This window comes from Esox lucius, chromosome 19, assembly GCF_011004845.1.
Source record: "Esox lucius isolate fEsoLuc1 chromosome 19, fEsoLuc1.pri, whole genome shotgun sequence".
NCBI classification, from domain to species: Eukaryota; Metazoa; Chordata; class Actinopteri; order Esociformes; family Esocidae; genus Esox; species Esox lucius.
The window spans coordinates 15,189,342-15,208,187 of NC_047587.1; the positions used below are offsets into that span (position 1 = coordinate 15,189,342).

General features: G+C 45.1%; 1 protein-coding gene across 1 annotated transcript; it reads right to left on the bottom strand.

Moving 5' to 3' along the window:
* Window positions 1-174: 174 nt before the first annotated feature.
* apba2a (amyloid beta (A4) precursor protein-binding, family A, member 2a) lies at window positions 175-18,388 on the bottom strand. Its single transcript, XM_029115221.2, has 10 exons — window positions 16,087-18,388; window positions 15,284-15,413; window positions 11,984-12,129; window positions 10,613-10,699; window positions 9,785-9,973; window positions 7,680-7,859; window positions 7,006-7,218; window positions 3,263-3,382; window positions 2,974-3,114; window positions 175-2,743 (listed from the first exon to the last, which is right to left on the bottom strand). Exons 1-10 carry the CDS (start codon window positions 18,148-18,150, stop codon window positions 2,672-2,674), a joined length of 3,342 nt encoding a protein of 1,113 aa, XP_028971054.2. The 5' UTR covers window positions 18,151-18,388; the 3' UTR covers window positions 175-2,671.
* Between the last annotated feature and the right edge of the window lie 458 nt (window positions 18,389-18,846).

Genomic DNA, 18,846 nt, shown 5'->3' on the forward strand with positions numbered 1-18,846 from the left:
GAAATGATGCTAACTCCCAGAATGCCCCCTCCCCACCCCTAAAAAAAACCAGGCGGTTATATGTATGAAATGAGCAGGATTTTTCATACAAGGATTTCTGGGAAAAAATGTGATTGGGGAAAAGTTAGCAGAATAGACAAGTCTATTAAAGTAGGAACAAACGAGGTGTCCACATCTGCTTGAACACTAGGTGTGAGTGTTCCAGGTGTTTATTTTCATCACGGCATGTCGCGGAGGTCATCTCATTAAAACCCATATGGAAAGCAGTAACACACGTCGTCATCATCTGCTCCTTTCTCAATCAGTCACAGTGTATTCTTAGCGTCTGGCGATACATTCATACAGCAATATACAAGATCACACAGTCCAGCACACTTATTTGCGCCCCAAACTGCTCCTGCCCCCTTAATAGGGCACGACATTTGATCCTACGTCTTTATACATTATAGAGGGACCATTGTGGCATTTAGGACGCAGAGAAAGAAGGATGCATGTCATTGCCGGTTATGTCTTTGGCCTTCTGCGTTACCATAATGTGTCGTTAACAGTCGTTAAGAGGTTAACAGGCATTGTGTCTGTATTTGAGCAACAGAAAACGCAAACTAACTCATGGGTTATAAAGAGTTGACATTTTTTTGCGGGGGTAGCTCCATTTTTCGTCGGGGCAAATCAGGTCCGAAGTTTTACAGTGGAAAATCAATAATCCCCAAGCCTGGTAACAGATCCCTTTGTGCTGCATTGCCAATTCGTATGGTCTTTGTCCTGCTGTGGCATGATAGGCAACAATGTCAGACCAGGCTAGAATGCCCCATACACGATGATATTTGGCCTTGTCCCATACCGTACTGTGTCAATATATATGAGGGGTGGCTAAAGTTCCTCATGTTGGCCAGTGGAAATAAACCCTCCCTTATGAATTACAATTGACAATGCCAGTGAGAAGTCCACATCCCCTTGAAGGTTTTAACATTCTGTCGTGTCGGTGCCTTGGAGTTCCATAAATTAGAGCCTGTCCCCCACGTCCCCACTTGTCCGTACACCTTTCGGCGGGTACTGTTTAATCATTGTTAAATCTAGGTTCGTATTTTTAATGAATGAGTATTTCCACTTGGTGTGTGGATCCATTTTGATGATCTGTGAGGCTTTGACACGACCACATTTCAAAATGTTCAAGGGGGTGTGAACAATCTGAAGGCACTCTACAGCATCATAACATACAGTGTGTGTTGTGTTCTCACATGGCTAAATCACCCCAGCTGTCAGTTAAACAATCAAAGAACAATGAAAGGCTAGCCCCAACGATAAGTTACAATATCAACACAGTTGTGGCACATTTGCCACATTCTTCCCCCTAAACCCAACTACAACGCAACTACAGTAAATCACAGAGTCTTGCATGTTACTAACGAAAACTAGTAAGACGTTCAAAAATAAAATTAGCTGTTTGCAATCTCTTCTTGTGAGAAAGTAACCCCGACCTTGTGTGTACATTTCGTCTTACATTCACACACACCCTGTGCCCCGTTCCTCTGGGGACACCAAATCACCTATCTCAACCCAAAACCTAACCCCAGAGGAACTAAAGTAATAGTACTTTTCTGTGTTCCACACACTGAAACGCACAAGTCACAATCATTCCTTGAAGTGCAGACTGTGTGTTTTCTCACTCCTTTATTTTATTGATCAATTCATTGCCTAATCGTAATCCTAACCCCAGTTGCAACTTTTAAGCTTAACCGAGTTGGAAAATTCCTTCTTAATATGGCTGGACAAAATGTCCCCACAACAGCAGATTTTCCTTGTTTTAATACTTGCAAGATATTTAAACCAGTAAACACACACCCACACACACATACTGTATATACCACATCCACTAGGGACAGCTTATATTGCATTCATTTCAAACAATTTTGTATTAAATTAATCACAAATGAACCAACCAAAATGAAATTATACTTAAAAAAAAGTATAATGGTCCATCTTGAACCACATCATTTGGAGAACAGAATCTCTTTAATTCCTTGCATCATCTCTTCTCACCTCCATCTTAAAACATATTGGATGAGGTCAGAAGCCCCGCCCCCACATCCAATGGCTATTGACAATGCAATGGCTGGAACAGCCTCTGTTGCCAGTCTCTCCCTCATTTCCTCCCACACATACAGAAGTAGTTAGAGAGTATTCAAGGGGTGTTTCCCCAATGACCAGAGCCATATGTTCCCTGGTCACATGTAGTGAACTACTTAGAGAATAGGGCCCTAACACTCGGCCTCCTCTACCCACAATCATTTGATTATTACAGCTTACACATTACAAAATCTCTGTGGTGAACCTCTTGTTTGAAAACATTATGTTTAAAAGGAAAAAACACAATATTTGGAAAAAATGTCAAGGGGAACAAAACAACTAAAACCTCTACTCCCATACTGCATTTGTCATAGGCTAATTCTTTAAATAAATGATTCACCACAGAGATGTTTGTGCCTATAAAATGACTGAAAGCACAACAACCAGCAGCTTGTTTTTAATGCGTGGCGGTTTCGTTTCCGGTAACCCTGGTTGTAGAAAGGGTCGGGGGGTGGGGTGCAGCGTGGGAGCCCTGGAGGGTGGAGCAGGGGGGCAAAATGAGGTGTGGGGCGTCCTGGCCCTGGAGGGTAGAGCAGAGTAGAGACTAGATATAGACAGGGGTCTCCTGTCCTGTTAACAGTCTGAACATCACAGCAGGCATCGTCTTCATATTGATCTGCAGATTGAAGAAGAAGAAGGAGACGAAGGAGACAGTGAAGAAGAAGAGGGTGAATACTCTTTTTATATTGCCCCTGATTCGCTAATGGCTTTGCCTGGCTCACCACTTAACCTGTAGGTATGTATTCATTGAGAATGTGTGAGGTTGGCAGATAGCCGGTCTGACGGGGTCCTACCTGCCGGTCTTGCCACAACCAGCGACCTGGTCTATTGGCAACGGACACTCACCTCACCCACTGAGATGGACAGGGTCTGGACTATCTTCTCATGCGGCATGGCAACCACGCTCTGCCCGTTGATCTCAATGATCCTGTGGCCGACTCGCACCCCTCCTCGTTCTGCGATACCGCCGCGCATCAGACTGCAGATCTGGAAAAACAATAAAGGCCAACTCTAAACCTATACGGCTGCCGTGCTATCGATCCAGAATTCACAGTAGACTGGAACCAAGCATGGCAGCACGCGTGGTCATGACATGTCGTCTAATGCATTATAATCGTACAGTCATCCGACTCACAATGCCGTTCTGAACGCTGAAGCCCAGCTGGAACTTGAGGTCAGGTCTCTTGATTAGGACTGTAGTGACAGGAGGGCAGCTCACAATACTCAGCTTCACCTGGACCTGGCTCTTGAGACCCTGAAAATATAGCACAGAACACCATACATGACAATGGTTATTCTACAGTGTCCCAGCATGAATGTCTGTGTCGGGACTTTCAATGGTTTTCAAAGCCAGTTCCACTCCATTTTTTCATTGCAACCCTCTAATCAGGGACTTATTCAGACTTGAGACAACAATTAATGATGAGGTAGAACAGAAAGTCAGCAGGCTCCGGCCCCCGTAGGGTAAGATTTAAATACCCTTGGTCTAGAATGTCTGTGTCGTGACTTTCAATACTCTAGAATGTCTGTGATGGGACTCTTAATACTCTAGAATGTCTGTGATGGGACTCTTAATACTCTAGAATGTCTGTGATGGGACTCTTAATACTCTAGAATGTCTGTATCTGACTCTCAAAACTCTAGAATGTCAGTGTTGGGATTCTCAATACCCTAGAATGTCTGTGTCTGCCCTTGAATACTAGAGTATCTGTGGCAGACTGAATTCTCTCGGAATGTGTCTGACTCTCAATGCTCTAGAATTAATACCTTTTCCCTGTTTTCTGGATACAAAAAAAGCAGTCAAAAATAAGCAGTAAGAAACACTTGGTACATTTAGTAGAATCTGCTTTCATTGTCATATCAAATCATTTTCCATTATTTATTTGGGAAATACTAAATTATCTATGCAAAATTAATCTTAAAACAATCGCATTTGTTAACTTTGCACTCGCAGAATTAAGTGCCTTGGACCTATATGTATTCAAAGGTTGGAGATTAACCCAATGTTGATTATTTCAATGTATTTGTAACAAATCACTTTGAGAGTATGGAGCGTGGTGTGTACATAAGCTATGAAATAATATTTAAATGGCTCACAAAAGTTCAAGGGAGAATGTATGTGTAGATAAGCTATAGACCTTGCCTCAGATAAGATCTGAACCCAGGTCAGAAGTCAAACAGGGTCATAAACCTTACTGGTGTCAGGCTCAGTTCCCTCCCTCTCTGACCACATGTTTACATTGGCAGTTAAATCCTTATAGAAATGTGTGCATGTTATTGTTGAAGCTTTCTTAATTATGTCAGTTGAATGTGTTGAGTATGTCTTCTCACGGAGAGACCAAAGTGAGTCAGCTTTAGTCCATAGAATCCATACATTTCTTACTGAGAGGAAGGTTGGCCTGATTTGAGGAACACCCATAGAGACCACCCATAGAGACCACCCATAGAGACCACCCATAGAGACCACCCATAGAGACCACCCATAGAGACCACCCATAAAAACCACCCAAGGAGACAGCCCAAGGAGACAGCCCAAGGAGACAGCCCAAGGAGACAGCCCAAGGAGACAGCCCAAGGAGACAGCCCATAGATACCGCCCAGGGAGACAGCACAAAGAGACAGTCCAAGTATACCGCCTAAGGAGACAGCCCAAGGATACCGCCCATAGATACCGCCCATAGATACCGCCCATGGAGCCCAGAGAGTGGCTGACACGCAACAAGCATAATGTCAACACTCCAGTACGATGGTCTTAGTTTCATAACTCCACAATGTCTGTTTCTCTCTATATACTCTAAAATTGCAGCATCTCCATACTCAAGACAGAATGTCCGACTCTCGATTAACTAGAACAACTATGGGCTTTTTTACGCTATAAGATACTAAATAAAACGTTACATAGACTTCACACTTGCAAACCTCAGATGGGGCCCTATTGAAAATGTGGCGCACACGACCTAGGAAGTTGGCATCTTGAGTCCAATTCGCGGTTTCAATCGCACAACCTAAAATAACACAGCTTATTTCCACAACGTGGACCACTGAGTGTGGGGAGCCCCACTTCTCCTGCAGGGTAAGCAAAGGATCTCATTAATGAGCTGGAGGCACATTGCTTTGAGGCCTCGGCTAAAGAATAATGCCTTACTTTCTCTGTCCAACATGACAAGTAATTGACCAGGGAAAGTGTTGTGCGCTACCGTTCAAATGCTTGGGGTGACTTAGAAATGTCCTTGTTTTCCATTAAGACATAGATTAAATGAGTTTGAATAAGAATATAGCAAAATGAATAGGAAAAACAGTCAATGACAAGGTTAGGTATAATTGAATTGTAATAATAATTGTGTCCTTCAAACTTGGCTTTCATCAAAGAAGCCTCCAATTACAGCAATTACAGCCTTTCAGATCAATTTAATGAGGTAATCTGAAGAAAATTCAACACACGCTTCCAAAAGCACTTCCCACATGTTTGATTGTCTTGATGTGCACTTCTTTCATACCATACAGTTAAATGCATTAGTGTCTATAATGCACTGACGAGCTTCAGAAGAAAGTATTTTGTTTCTGGAATTTTTGAGCCTGTTGATTCTGTTGCTCCTTTAATCAGCACAATAGTTTTCAGCATTGCTAATATAACTGCAAAAGGGTTTTCTAAAGATCACTTAGCCTTTTAAAATGATAAACTTTGATTAGCAAATACACAGTGCAGTTGGAACACAGGAACACTCTCTTATTGAATGCCAAAATGAGGGCAGCCAGAGATTACACAATGCTGTGGCACAGATTATACACCTCCTCAATCTCTATTAGAGAGATGCCGCCTCATTTATTCCAAGAAATTCCATAACGTCTTGTTTCGTTGATGGTGGTTGAAAACACTGTCTCGTGCATTGCTTCAGTATGGCCTGAGATCTGAGATGGCCTATCATGTAGTCCCATCTACTGAGCCTTCCACCCAAACCGAACAATAGCTTGGGGATGCAGTTACACGGGGGTGAAATATCAGCAAGTTGAGCAGTCTTACCAAACGAGTCACAACAGACACCCTGCTTTCAAAATCACTGAAATCTGTTCCACAGTAGCTGAAGTAATGGAAAACTGGGCTTTTGAAACAATGTCGTGCAACATGGCCATAAGAATGATGGGACGTTAACAATTAATGATTACTAATAATAACTAAAGGACAGTTGATGGGCGACAGGTTGGCAACAACGCTGCAACTGTAACGCACACTGATATGAGATCCTCCCTGTACCGCCAGAACTATTCAACTCCGTTCCAGGAAGTACAATGAAACAACCAAAAAAAGACATAAATACAACTAATGACAGCAAAATAATCAATTTTGACCATTGTGGACAGAATATTTATGTAGCTGTTGGTTTTGCTGATGATTGCATCCAAACAGTGGGCATCAATTTACAACTGATCAAAGGCTGTGAAATGCCAGACCGATTGAAAAGATCTCGCTGAAAATTGCCTGTTCCCAAAAACCAGAGGGTGGGCAGAACTTGGATGCGCGCCGGAACACAGTGGGTTCTCTTTTGTTTGTTTTTCTAAATAAGGACCACAACTCATTAAATAACTTCAATAGAATTGGTTTGAGGGAAATTCTATCTGCTGATCTGTACTCTTCCTCAAAAGAATCCCACCAGTCTTACCAATGCAGAGTAATTTATCCAATACAGCACTGACTCAGCCTCCTGCGTGTCCACAATATTTCACACAACACCCTAGTGATAAATACAATTAATCAGTCATAGACAATGAATACAAATACAATGAATACAAATACAATAGACAATTAATACAAATACAATGAATCAGTCATAGACAATGAATCACTCATAGACAATGAATCAGTCATAGAGTTGACGGCACCTTGATGATGCTCTGACAGGTGGCCAGGGGCAGGCCCACCAGACTGGTGTTATTAATAGACATGATCTGGTCCCCCACGTTCAGCTTCCCAGAGCGGGCGGCCGGCCCACTGTTCAGCATGTTGGCCAGGATCACCGTGGGCAGGATGGAGCCCCAGCCGGACTCCACTATCACCACACCCAAGCTCTCTCCTTTCTGCTTCTCCAACTCCAGCTGCAGGTGGAGAAAGAGAGATACGGAAAGAGAGAAAGAGAAAAGACAGACAGACATAAAGAACCAAGACGAGAGACAGACAGACAGCGAGACAGACAGAAACAGAGAGACAGACAGAGGAGAAGAAATAGTGAGAGACAGAGAGTTCAGATTCCACTATTGTCTCTCTCCTTTATTTCTGCTTCTTCAGAGAGAAACACACAGAGGAAGATAACATTGTAAATATTGTATATAATTATAAAAAAAATTATATTAAAGACAGTCAGAAGTACATACTGAATATCTTTATGGGTTTTGCATTGTTCAGGGCACATTTACCTCCATCCAGTAATACAGAAAAAAATAAAATGGGTGTTTGCTTCAGGAAAACATTTTAACACCATCTGGCTACCTGTCGGATAACGGAGTGCAACTGCAGTCATGTACCACGTTCAACAATCAAATATGTGGCTTGCACACACCTCTTTACAGTTGTCCGAGTTTGAGAAATGGACCAGGTCATCGTTGTACATTTCCTGGGAATTGATGATGTCACTGTATTGTTTCTGACTCAGGTCCTTAGGATTGATCCCATTGGCTCGCAGAAACTCCCGGTAGGCGACGCTGAACGCCTGGCCAATGGACTGCGCAATCAGCTGGGCCTGCAGAGAGGAGAGACGACATGGCGGGATGCCAGAGGAGAGAATGGAGTGGCCAGAGGAAAGATTGGAGTGGCCAGGGGAGAAAGGAGAGGCAACATGAAAAGAGGAGGGGCCATATGAAAAGAGGAGTGGCCAAGGGGAAGGTAAGGGGAGGCCAGAGGGAGAGGGGAAAACTACTCAATGGAATCTACAGGCTATTTAGTTGACAACAATACAAGGGGGGAGACCATATAAGTTATCCATACATTGACAAAATAAATGACTACAGTTAAAGTATAAGACATGCTACAGTGAGGGATTTTTTTTTTTAATCCCCTGCTGATTTTGTACGTTTGCCCACTGACAAAGAAATGATCAGTCAATAATTTTAATGGTATGTTTATTTGAACAGTGAGAGACAGAATAACAACAACAAAATCCAGAAAAACGAATGTCAAAATTTTTATAAATTGATTTGCATTTTAATGACTGAAATTAGTATTTGATCCCCTCTCAATCAGAAAGATTTCTGTCTCCCAGGCGTCTTTTATACAGGCAACAAACTGAGATTAGGAGCACACTCTTAAAGGGAGTGCTCCTAATCTCAGCTTGTTACCTGTATAAAAGACACCTGATCTCAGAAGCAATCAATCAGATTCCAAACTCTCCACCATGGCCAAGACCAAAGAGCTGTCCAAGGATGTCAGGGACAAGATTGTAGACCTAAACAAGGCTGGAATGGACTACAAGACCATCGCCAAGCAGCTTGGTTAGAAGGTGACAACAGTTGGTGCGATTATTCGCAAATGGAAGAAACACAAAAGAACTCTATCTCCCTCGGTCTGGGGCTCCATGCAAGATCTCATCTCGTGGAGTTGCAATGATCATGAGAACTGTGAGGAATCAGCCCAGAACTACACGGGAGGATCTTGTCAATGATCTCAAGGCAGCTGGGACCATAGTCACCAAGAAAACAATTGGTAACACACTACGCTGTGAAGGACTGAAATCCTGCAGCGCCCGCAAGGTCTCCCTGCTCAGGAAAGCACATGTACAGGCCCATCTGAAGTTTGCCAATGAACATCTGAATGATTCAGAGGAGAACTGGGTGAAAGTGTTGTGGTCAGATGAGACCGAAATCAAGCTCTTTGGCATCAACTCAACTCGCCGTGATTGGAGGAGGAGGAATGCTGCCTATGACCCCAAGAACACCATCCCCACCATCAAAAATGGAGGTGGAAACATTATGCTTTGGGGGTGTTTTTCTGCTAAGGGGACAGGACAACTTCACTGCATCAAAGGGACGATGGACAGGGCCATGTACCGTCAAATCATGGGTGAGAACCTCCTTCCCTCAGCCAGGGCATTGAAAATGGGTCATGGATAGGTATTCCAGCATGACAATGACCCAAAACACACGGCCAAGGCAACAAAGGAGTGGCTCAAGATGAAGCACATTAAGGTCCTGGAGTGGCCTAGCCAGTCTCCAGACCTTAATCCCATAGAAAATCTGTGGCGGGAGCTGAAGGTTCGAGTTGCCAAACGTCAGCCTCAAAACCTTAATGACTTGGAGAAGATCTACAAAGAGGAGTGGGACAAAATCCCTCCTGGTGGCCAACTACAAGAAACGTCTGACCTCTGGGTTTTACCACCAAGTCCTAAGTCATGTTTTGCAGAGGGGTCAAATACTTATTTCACTCATTAAAATGCAAATCAATTTATAACATTTTCGACATGCGTTTTTCTGGATTTTTTAATTGTTATTCTGCCTCCCGCTGTTCAAATAAACCTACCATTAAAATTATAGACTGATAATTTCTTTGTCAGTGGGCAAATGTAGAATATCAGCACGGGATCCCCCAAAAAATTCCCTCACTGTATATAGATTTGAACATTTCTCTGAACGGATTGTGAAGTTACTACGAGGCCGTCAGCTGTGTACTCACATCCTCTGACTCGAAGACGTAACAGATCATTCTGTACTGCCTCTGGCCCTCTGCAGAGGACAGGTCAGACTCAGTACAGTCCTGTGAGGCGGTGCCTCCTGATCTACGAGTCCGAGCCATCAGAACCACGATGCTCCCGATGTCCGCAATGTAAGAGATGGTGCGCAACGCACTGTCCATCAGTGTTTCCTGGAGAATAAATACAGTGTCCTTCATAGGTGTTAGGAAAGTGACCATTAAAAAAAATAAAAATGAGGCAAAAATTCTTGGCTTTTAGTTGAAGGTAATTCTTTACATTCTCCCCCAAAGGTACAGGTTTGATAGGTGTTTCTGGTTAGTCAGGTGCGGTCTGTCACATCATTTGTATATTCCTGATTTTGGGCTTTGCATTTGCATTTGGAATCTGTTAATGATGTCTGTCAAAAAGATGACCGAAGAGGTCTCAATGACAATCAAGAAAGCTAAAATGATGCAAATTTAAGAAAACAAATGCATCTGACATGTAGCAAAAACCTTACCAAAAAAAAAAAAGGGAAAAGAATTGTGGGCTAAGCCATCACAAAGGGCCTGGATATCTAAAGTGATGGCCAAAGAATGCTCACTTTATTGAGCAAGACCAAAAAAAACTTTGTTTAAAGCTGTGGTAATAACTTGGAATGGACAATCCCTATCTACCTTGCTACAAGATGCCCCAAAAGCAACAGATAGACATTTTCTGACAGATCAGACTTCCTGACCTGGATTTAAAAAATATCCAACCCTGTAGCAGACACAAAGTTAATGCAGAGGATTGTGTTCATACAAGACGCCAATACTGTAGTAACAAACCTGTGTGTCCGCATTCAGCACCTTCACAGCCTTGGTGGAGATGAAGAGGTCAACTTCTGTCACCAACTGAGAGTCTTCGTCTTGGCTCTGAGTGAGGGGAAGACCATGGTGAAAAGGAGGGATAGAGCTCCGCCGTGTGGTGAGAAAATTAAGTCCAAGGTAAATCTTGTTTGCGATAACAGAGGACCATGCACGGACAGCCCAACTGACATCTGTAAGATGTGTACAAAATTAAAGAAAACACAGTATCTGCTTGACCCTTAAGTGGAAAGTTCTAGAAGGGGCGCCAAGTAGAAAAACCAGGGTATGATCGACATCCTCACACCCATTCCTATTCAAAATTCTGTTTTCACAAACCCCTACCTGTATTCAAGCATTAAGCCTGAACTTACACCCTAAACTGGAAATACTCCTTTTCCCTCTGGAGACAAGCACATTTTCCTTGTTTTACTATCATTGCTGAGATTTTGTCAAATCTGAACCGGTTAGTGAAGTCTGAACACACACACATGCACACACGTGCACACACACACGCACGCACACATTGCTTGCCTTGGAATGAAACAGGTGTCGGCACTCCTTGGGGTGCCAGTGCTATTTATATTCATGTGTAGGAGCTCCGCCAAACGTTTGATTTCATATTCAATAAGACGAACAGGAGCTCAAACAGTAGAACATCTGAGGCACCGGTATTCAGCTCCTAGCCAATTCAAGCACCGCAGACATGCACACAGACACACACACATACACACACACACACCTATGTTTATTTCTATATTTGTGGGGACCAGAAATGTTTAAGAAAATGTGTTCCCAACCGTGTTCCCTACACTAACCTAATCCCAACCTAACCCTTTCCTATCACTAATCTCAACCTCTAACCCAATATTAATTTTCTAAATCTAACATAGCCCTAATGGCTAACCCTAACCTATAACCCACAGGTGTCGAACCGGTTCCACAAAGGGCCGAGTGTCTGCAGGTTTTTGGTTTTTCCTATAAATTGGTTCCTAGTTCATACCTACACAACCAGGTGAGGGTAGAAACTAACCAATCAGTGACCTAATTAACCAATCAAGTACAAGGAGAGAGTGAAAACCTGCAGACACTCGGCCCTCCGTGGAACCGGTTTGACACCTCTGCTATAACCCCCTGAACCTTATAAAAACCTCAATGTTACCCCTAACCTTAACTTTAAGTTTGATCCAGAAACCTAAGCCAAAAATGTACTCTCTCATCATTGGGGGGACTGGCAAAATGTTCTAATAAGGTATCTTTTTCATGTTTTACAATTTTTGGGAGAACTTATGATCCAAATTCGATCTGTTAAAACAAAACACACGCACGCACGCACAAGCACACACGTCATACCTTGACCTGGCTGACAGCCTCGTGGGCCTGAGCCATGCGTATTCCTTTAGATGGGTTCTTGTCTGACAGCAGCTGGGTGGAGCCCAGGTAGTTGGCAGCAAAAATTATCCCATCAATCAGGTCTTCCGGCTCACACGGACCTGGGACTGGGCACAAGGTACATTCATTTACTCCATGTCCATTCGGTTGTATTTAGTCATTTACTCCATGTCTATATAGTTGTATCCAGTCATTTACTCCATGTCTATATAGTTGTATCCAGTCATTTACTCCATGTCCATTCAGTTGTATTCAGTCATTTACTTCATGTCTATACAGTGGTATTCAGTCATTTACTCCATGTCTATACAGTGGTATTCAGTCATTTACTCCATGTCTATACAGTGGTATTCAGTCGTTTACTTCATGTCTATACAGTTGTATCCAGTCATTTACTCCATGTCTATACAGTTGTATTCAGTCATTTACTTCATGTCTATACAGTGGTATTCAGTCATTTACTCCATGTCTATACAGTGGTATTCAGTCATTTACTCCATGTCTATACAGTGGTATTCAGTCATTTACTCCATGTCTATACAGTGGTATTCAGTCGTTGACTCCATGTCTATACAGTGGTATTCAGTCGTTGACTCCATGTCTATACAGTGGTATTCAGTCATTTACTCCATGTCTATACAGTTGTATTCAGTCATTCACTCCATGTCTATACAGTTGTATTCAGTCATTTACTCCATGTCCATTCAGTTGTATTCAGTCATTTACTCCATGTCTATACAGTGGTATTCAGTCGTTGACTCCATGTCTATACAGTGGTATTCAGTCGTTGACTCCATGTCTATACAGTGGTATTCAGTCGTTGACTCCATGTCTATACAGTGGTATTCAGTCGTTGACTCCATGTCTAATCAGTTGTATTCAGTCGTTTACTCCATGTCTATACAGTTGTATTCAGTCATTTACTCCATGTCTATACAGTGGTATTCAGTCATTTACTCCATGTCTATACAGTGGTATTCAGTCATTTACTTCATGTCTATACAGTGGTATTCAGTCATTTACTCCATGTCTATACAGTGGTATTCAGTCATTTACTCCATGTCTATACAGTGGTATTCAGTCGTTGACTCCATGTCTATACAGTGGTATTCAGTCGTTGACTCCATGTCTATACAGTGGTATTCAGTCATTTACTCCATGTCTATACAGTGGTATTCAGTCGTTGACTCCATGTCTATACAGTGGTATTCAGTCGTTGACTCCATGTCTATACAGTGGTATTCAGTCATTTACTCCATGTCTATACAGTTGTATTCAGTCATTTACTCCATGTCTATACAGTTGTATTCAGTCATTCACTCCATGTCTCTACAGTTGTATTCAGTCATTTACTCCATGTCTAATCAGTTGTATTCAGTCATTTACTCCATGTCTATACAGTGGTATTCAGTCATTTACTCCATGTCTATACAGTGGTATTCAGTCATTTACTCCATGTCCATTCAGTTGTATTCAGTCATTCACTCCATGTCTATACAGTTGTATTCAGTCGTTTACTCCATGTCTATACAGTTGTATTCAGTCATTTACTCCATGTCTATACAGTGGTATTCAGTCATTTACTCCATGTCTATACAGTGGTATTCAGTCATTTACTCCATGTCTATACAGTTGTATTACGTCATTTACTCCATGTCTATACAGTTGTATTCAGTCATTCACTCCATGTCTCTACAGTTGTATTCAGTCATTTACTCCATGTCCATTCAGTTGTATTCAGTCATTCACTCCATGTCTATACAGTTGTATTCAGTCGTTTACTCCATGTCTATACAGTTGTATTCAGTCATTTACTCCATGTCTATACAGTGGTATTCAGTCATTTACTCCATGTCTATACAGTGGTATTCAGTCATTTACTCCATGTCTATACAGTTGTATTCAGTCATTTACTCCATGTCTATACAGTTGTATTCAGTCATTCACTCCATGTCTCTACAGTTGTATTCAGTCATTTACTCCATGTCTAATCAGTTGTATTCAGTCATTTACTCCATGTCTATACAGTGGTATTCAGTCATTTACTCCATGTCTATACAGTGGTATTCAGTCATTTACTCCATGTCCATTCAGTTGTATTCAGTCATTCACTCCATGTCTATACAGTTGTATTCAGTCGTTTACTCCATGTCTATACAGTTGTATTCAGTCATTTACTCCATGTCTATACAGTGGTATTCAGTCATTTACTCCATGTCTATACAGTGGTATTCAGTCATTTACTCCATGTCTATACAGTTGTATTACGTCATTTACTCCATGTCTATACAGTTGTATTCAGTCATTCACTCCATGTCTCTACAGTTGTATTCAGTCATTTACTCCATGTCCATTCAGTTGTATTCAGTCATTTACTCCATGTCTAATCAGTTGTATTCAGTCATTTACTCCATGTCTATACAGTGGTATTCAGTCATTTACTCCATGTCTATACAGTGGTATTCAGTCATTTACTCCATGTCTAATCAGTTGTATTCAGTCATTTACTCCATGTCCATTCAGTTGTATTCAGTCATTCACTCCATGTCTATACAGTTGTATTCAGTCGTTTACTCCATGTCTCTACAGTTGTATTCAGTCATTTACTCCATGTCCATTCAGTTGTATTCAGTCATTTACTCCATGTCTAATCAGTTGTATTCAGTCATTTACTCCATGTCTATACAGTGGTATTCAGTCATTTACTCCATGTCTATACAGTGGTATTCAGTCATTTACTCCATGTCCATTCAGTTGTATTCAGTCATTTACACCATGTCTATACACTGGAACCAGCGGTCCAGATACTGTAGCGGACTCAGGGGGGTGGTGTTCCCATATCACCAAGTTCAACAACAACAACACAGAAAGCACGATTAGAATGCAGTTGGGGTATTTATTAGGGTCGGGTACACACAGGGTGGAGGAAAGTAAAGGGGAGTCCATCAACCCGTTCACCGTCCTTACTCCGTTCTCGTTGTTCATGGTCCTTCGTACCGAGGTAACCGTTAATCACACTGATAGGGTTATCGTTACGCACGCTCTCCATACCACACTCTCTCTCGCCCGCGCTTTTCCGTTCCTTCATTTATCCCCAAACACTCAGTGGCTCACTGCTGCTCAGCTGTCCCGGGGGTGGAGCCAGCGGGCCCCCAGGTATCTTCCCTCAATCACCAAACCCCTCACCTCTCCCTGCCAGTTCCCACAATACCCACTCCAATCCACATCCACTAATTTATTGAATTAGGAAAATATATTTACCATCCACAAAGCTGGGGAATGAGGCATTGTTCTGTGTTGGTTGAGGTGTGTTGTCGCTGTCCTCCTCAGTTTCTTGGGGCTCTGGGTACGGTGGCCTGCTAGGCTGCTCTTCTGTTACATGTTGAGGAATCTGCAACAGCAGGAGGAAATATCTCACTATTGACCGAATACAACAAATGTAACAGAAGCAAACAGATTGGCATGATAAAAACACATCTGGGGCCATTTAGCAGTTGAAAATTGTTTACAATGTTTTAGTTGCACACAAGGCACACTGGGCTCCCGGGGAGCGATTAGGGATAACTGTTTTGCTCAGGTACAGAAAAACTGTTTCCTCACTTAGCCGGCTCAGGGATTTGGTATTGCAAACTTTCAGTGACAGGTCAGTTGCTCTAACCCAGTGGTACCCAATTCCGGTTCTTGGGTACTCCCAACAGTACGTTTTCATTGTAGGCCCAGCCAAGCACAGCTGATTCAACTTGTCAACTAAATTATCTGGCTCAAAGGGTTTACTTGGGTATGCTCATCCAGGGCTACAACAAAAATGTTTGCTGTTGGGAGTACTGGAGGACCGGAGTTGGGAACCACTCCTCAAACCGCTTAGCATCTACAGAACTGTGAGAAGGGAGATATACTAACATGCTATGAAACAAATAGACAGGAACATGACCGGACTGCTGATGAGAATCAGCTATCCGCATATGTAGGTCAAATCTGGTGCACTGTTTGTTGTACATGGTCCCTGTCAAATTCATAACCGGCAACAAGCACATCCTGGAGTCGGTTGTAATACATCAGTTCACCTGTTCCTGTGCGCTTCTCCTCTCTGGGGACTCCCTCCGGGCCTCTGTGCCACGCTGCGGAGCCAGCGGAGCTGGGGAAGTCTTGTAGGGCGGAGCAGGTGGAGAAGGACACACCTTGTAGCACGGGGCGGGTGAAGGTGGGGTTGTTTTGTAGGACGGGGCGGGTGAAGGTGGGGTTGTTTTATAGCACGGGGCGGGTGAAGGTGGGGTTGTTTTGTAACACGGGGCAGGTGAAGGTGGGGTTGTTTTGTAACACGGGGCGGGTGAAGGTGGGGTTGTTTTGTAACACGGGGCGGGTGAAGGTGGGGTTGTTTTGTAGCACGGGGCGGATGAGGCGGGGCTCGACTTGTAGCGCGGGGTGGGTGAGGGCAGAGGGGATGTGTTGACAGCCCCGGGGTGCTTCTCTGGGATGGGGTTGCGGTCCGAGCTGAGGCTAGTTGGACCCTCTCTTTGGGGCTCCTCCTGGGTCCGGGTCTCAGTCTGATACAGCTGGCCCTGGAAAGGGGGAGGGTCGGACGGGGCCCTGGCGCTGCTCTCCCTGTAGCGGTGCTGGGGGTGTCGCGTGTTGGGAGTGTGGTCCTGTACCTGGGCCTTGTGGCTGGGAGGGGAGACTGAAGTGGGCCTGGTACTGGTACCATGCGATAGAGCCTGGTTCTGCTGGCTGGTAGGGGAGACAGAAGTAGGCTGGGGTCCCACTAAACTCTCCCTGTCATGCTGCTGGACTTGAGAGTAGCAGGTTTGGGCCTTACTAGGTGGGGAAGCAGAGGTTGACCTTGTACTGGTACCTTGCAACTGATCCTGGTTTTGGAGGCTGGGAAGAGAGTCAGAAATGGACCTGGTACTGGTACCATGCAACTCAGCCTGGTTCTGAACACTTGAGGGGGAGTCAGAGGGGGACCTTGTACTGATGCCATTCAGCTGTGCCTGGTTCCGGAGGCTGGGAGGGGAGTCAGAGGTGGACCTGGTACTGGTACCATTCAACTGGGTCTGGTTTTGGAGGCTGGGAGGGGAGTCAGAGGTGGACCTGGTACTGGTACCATTCAGCTGTGCCTGGTTTTGGAGGCTGGGAGGGGAGTCAGAGGTGGACCTGGTACTGGTACCATTCAGCTGTGCCTGGTTTTGGAGGCTGGGAGGGGAGTCAGAGGTGGACCTGGTACTGGTACCATTCAACTGGGTCTGGTTTTGGAGGCTGGGAGGGGAGTCAGAGGTACTGGTTGAACACAGTGTTGGTTGGGTGTGTCCCCGGGTCTTCCCAGTGTGGTCCTGACTAGCCTGGGCTTGTGTTGGGTGGCTGGGTGCTTGTCTCTTGCGGTTTTGGTCTGGCTGTGCATGTCGGGTCTGGTGGACCTGCTTTGGCCGTGTCTGGTGAGGATGTGGTGTGTTCGGGCCGGATCTGGGTCTAGGCCTAATGGCATCTTCTCCGCAGTCTTGTGCTTTTGTCTGCTGGCTCTGTCGGGTGTCGCTCTGGGCCTCTAGCTCGAGGTTCTGGGCCTGTGCTGGGTCGGTGTCGCCCTCTGTTAGGTAGGTGTGTGTCTGGTAGGCCTGTTTTGGGCGCGTCTTACTCTGGGCCTTTGCCTGCTGACTGTGGGAGTCCGCCTGGTGGGGGTGTGGGTTGCCGGGGCCAGGGCGGGGCCGGGGTCGAGGCCTCGGAGGTCTGGGTCGGAGGGCGGCCTCTCTACCGTCCTGCGTCTCAGAGCTACTGCTACTGCTCATGCACACCTTGACCTCAGACATCATCTGGCCAACGCCATCCTCGCGCTCCGTCTCCCTTCCACCCCTTCCGCCTCCCCTCTCACACCTCGTGTCCCTTCGGCCTCCCCTGCCCTGCCTCTTCACCTCCTTGTGGGCCCTTTGAGGAGTCCAATCTCTCCCTCCTCCACTCACACGACAGGAGGTCCTCTGTGGGGATTCTAAGACACGACGTGAGGTTGTACTGCCGCCGGGGTTTCCCATGATGCAATCTGCCTGACTCTGCCTGTCCCTCCTCAGCTCCTCCATCTCCTGGTGGCTGACAACAGTGTGCTCCTGAATTCTGATATCCCTTTCTCCCAGTCCCTCTGTCATCAATTCTCCCTGTCTCGTTCTCTCCCCCTCCCTGTCTCTCTCCCCATCCCTCTCTGCCTCTCTCGTTCCCTCCCCACCATTCCCCTGATGGCTGCTGGGGGTGTCTTCCTCAGTCTCCTCCGAGTTTTCAGAGTACGTGGTCACATCCCGTTCCTCTTCAGTCTCCTCCTGCCCTTGCACCTCCTGCACCACCACCTCCCCAGTCTCCTCCTGCCTCTCCACCTCCCCTTCCACCTCCTGCACCACCACCTCCCCAGTCTTCTCCTGCCTCACCACCTCCCCAGTCTCCTCCTGCCCCTCCAACTCCCCAGTCACCTCCTGCCCCTCTACCTCCCCAGTCTCCTTTTCCCCCTTCTCCACCTCCCCAGTCTCCTTCTCCCCCTCCACCTCCCCAGTCTCCTCCTGCCCCTCCACCTCCCCAGTTTCCTCCTGCTCCTCCACCTCCCCAGTCTCCTTCTCCCCCTCCACCTCCACTCTCTCCTCGTTTCCAGCTTTGCAGGTCTGGTGTGGAATATCTCTGAACTGATGGTGATACGCAGGGGAGGTACAGAGATCGGTGCTGGTCTTCTGTCGTAGGGTACTGCCCCTGGACATCTGCTCATGCCCAGGTCCGTCCGCTGGCCTGGGGACTGGATGTTGTCCGGTGATATTTCTACCCCCCTCTATGCTGCCCTCCAGATAGTTAATATCCTCACC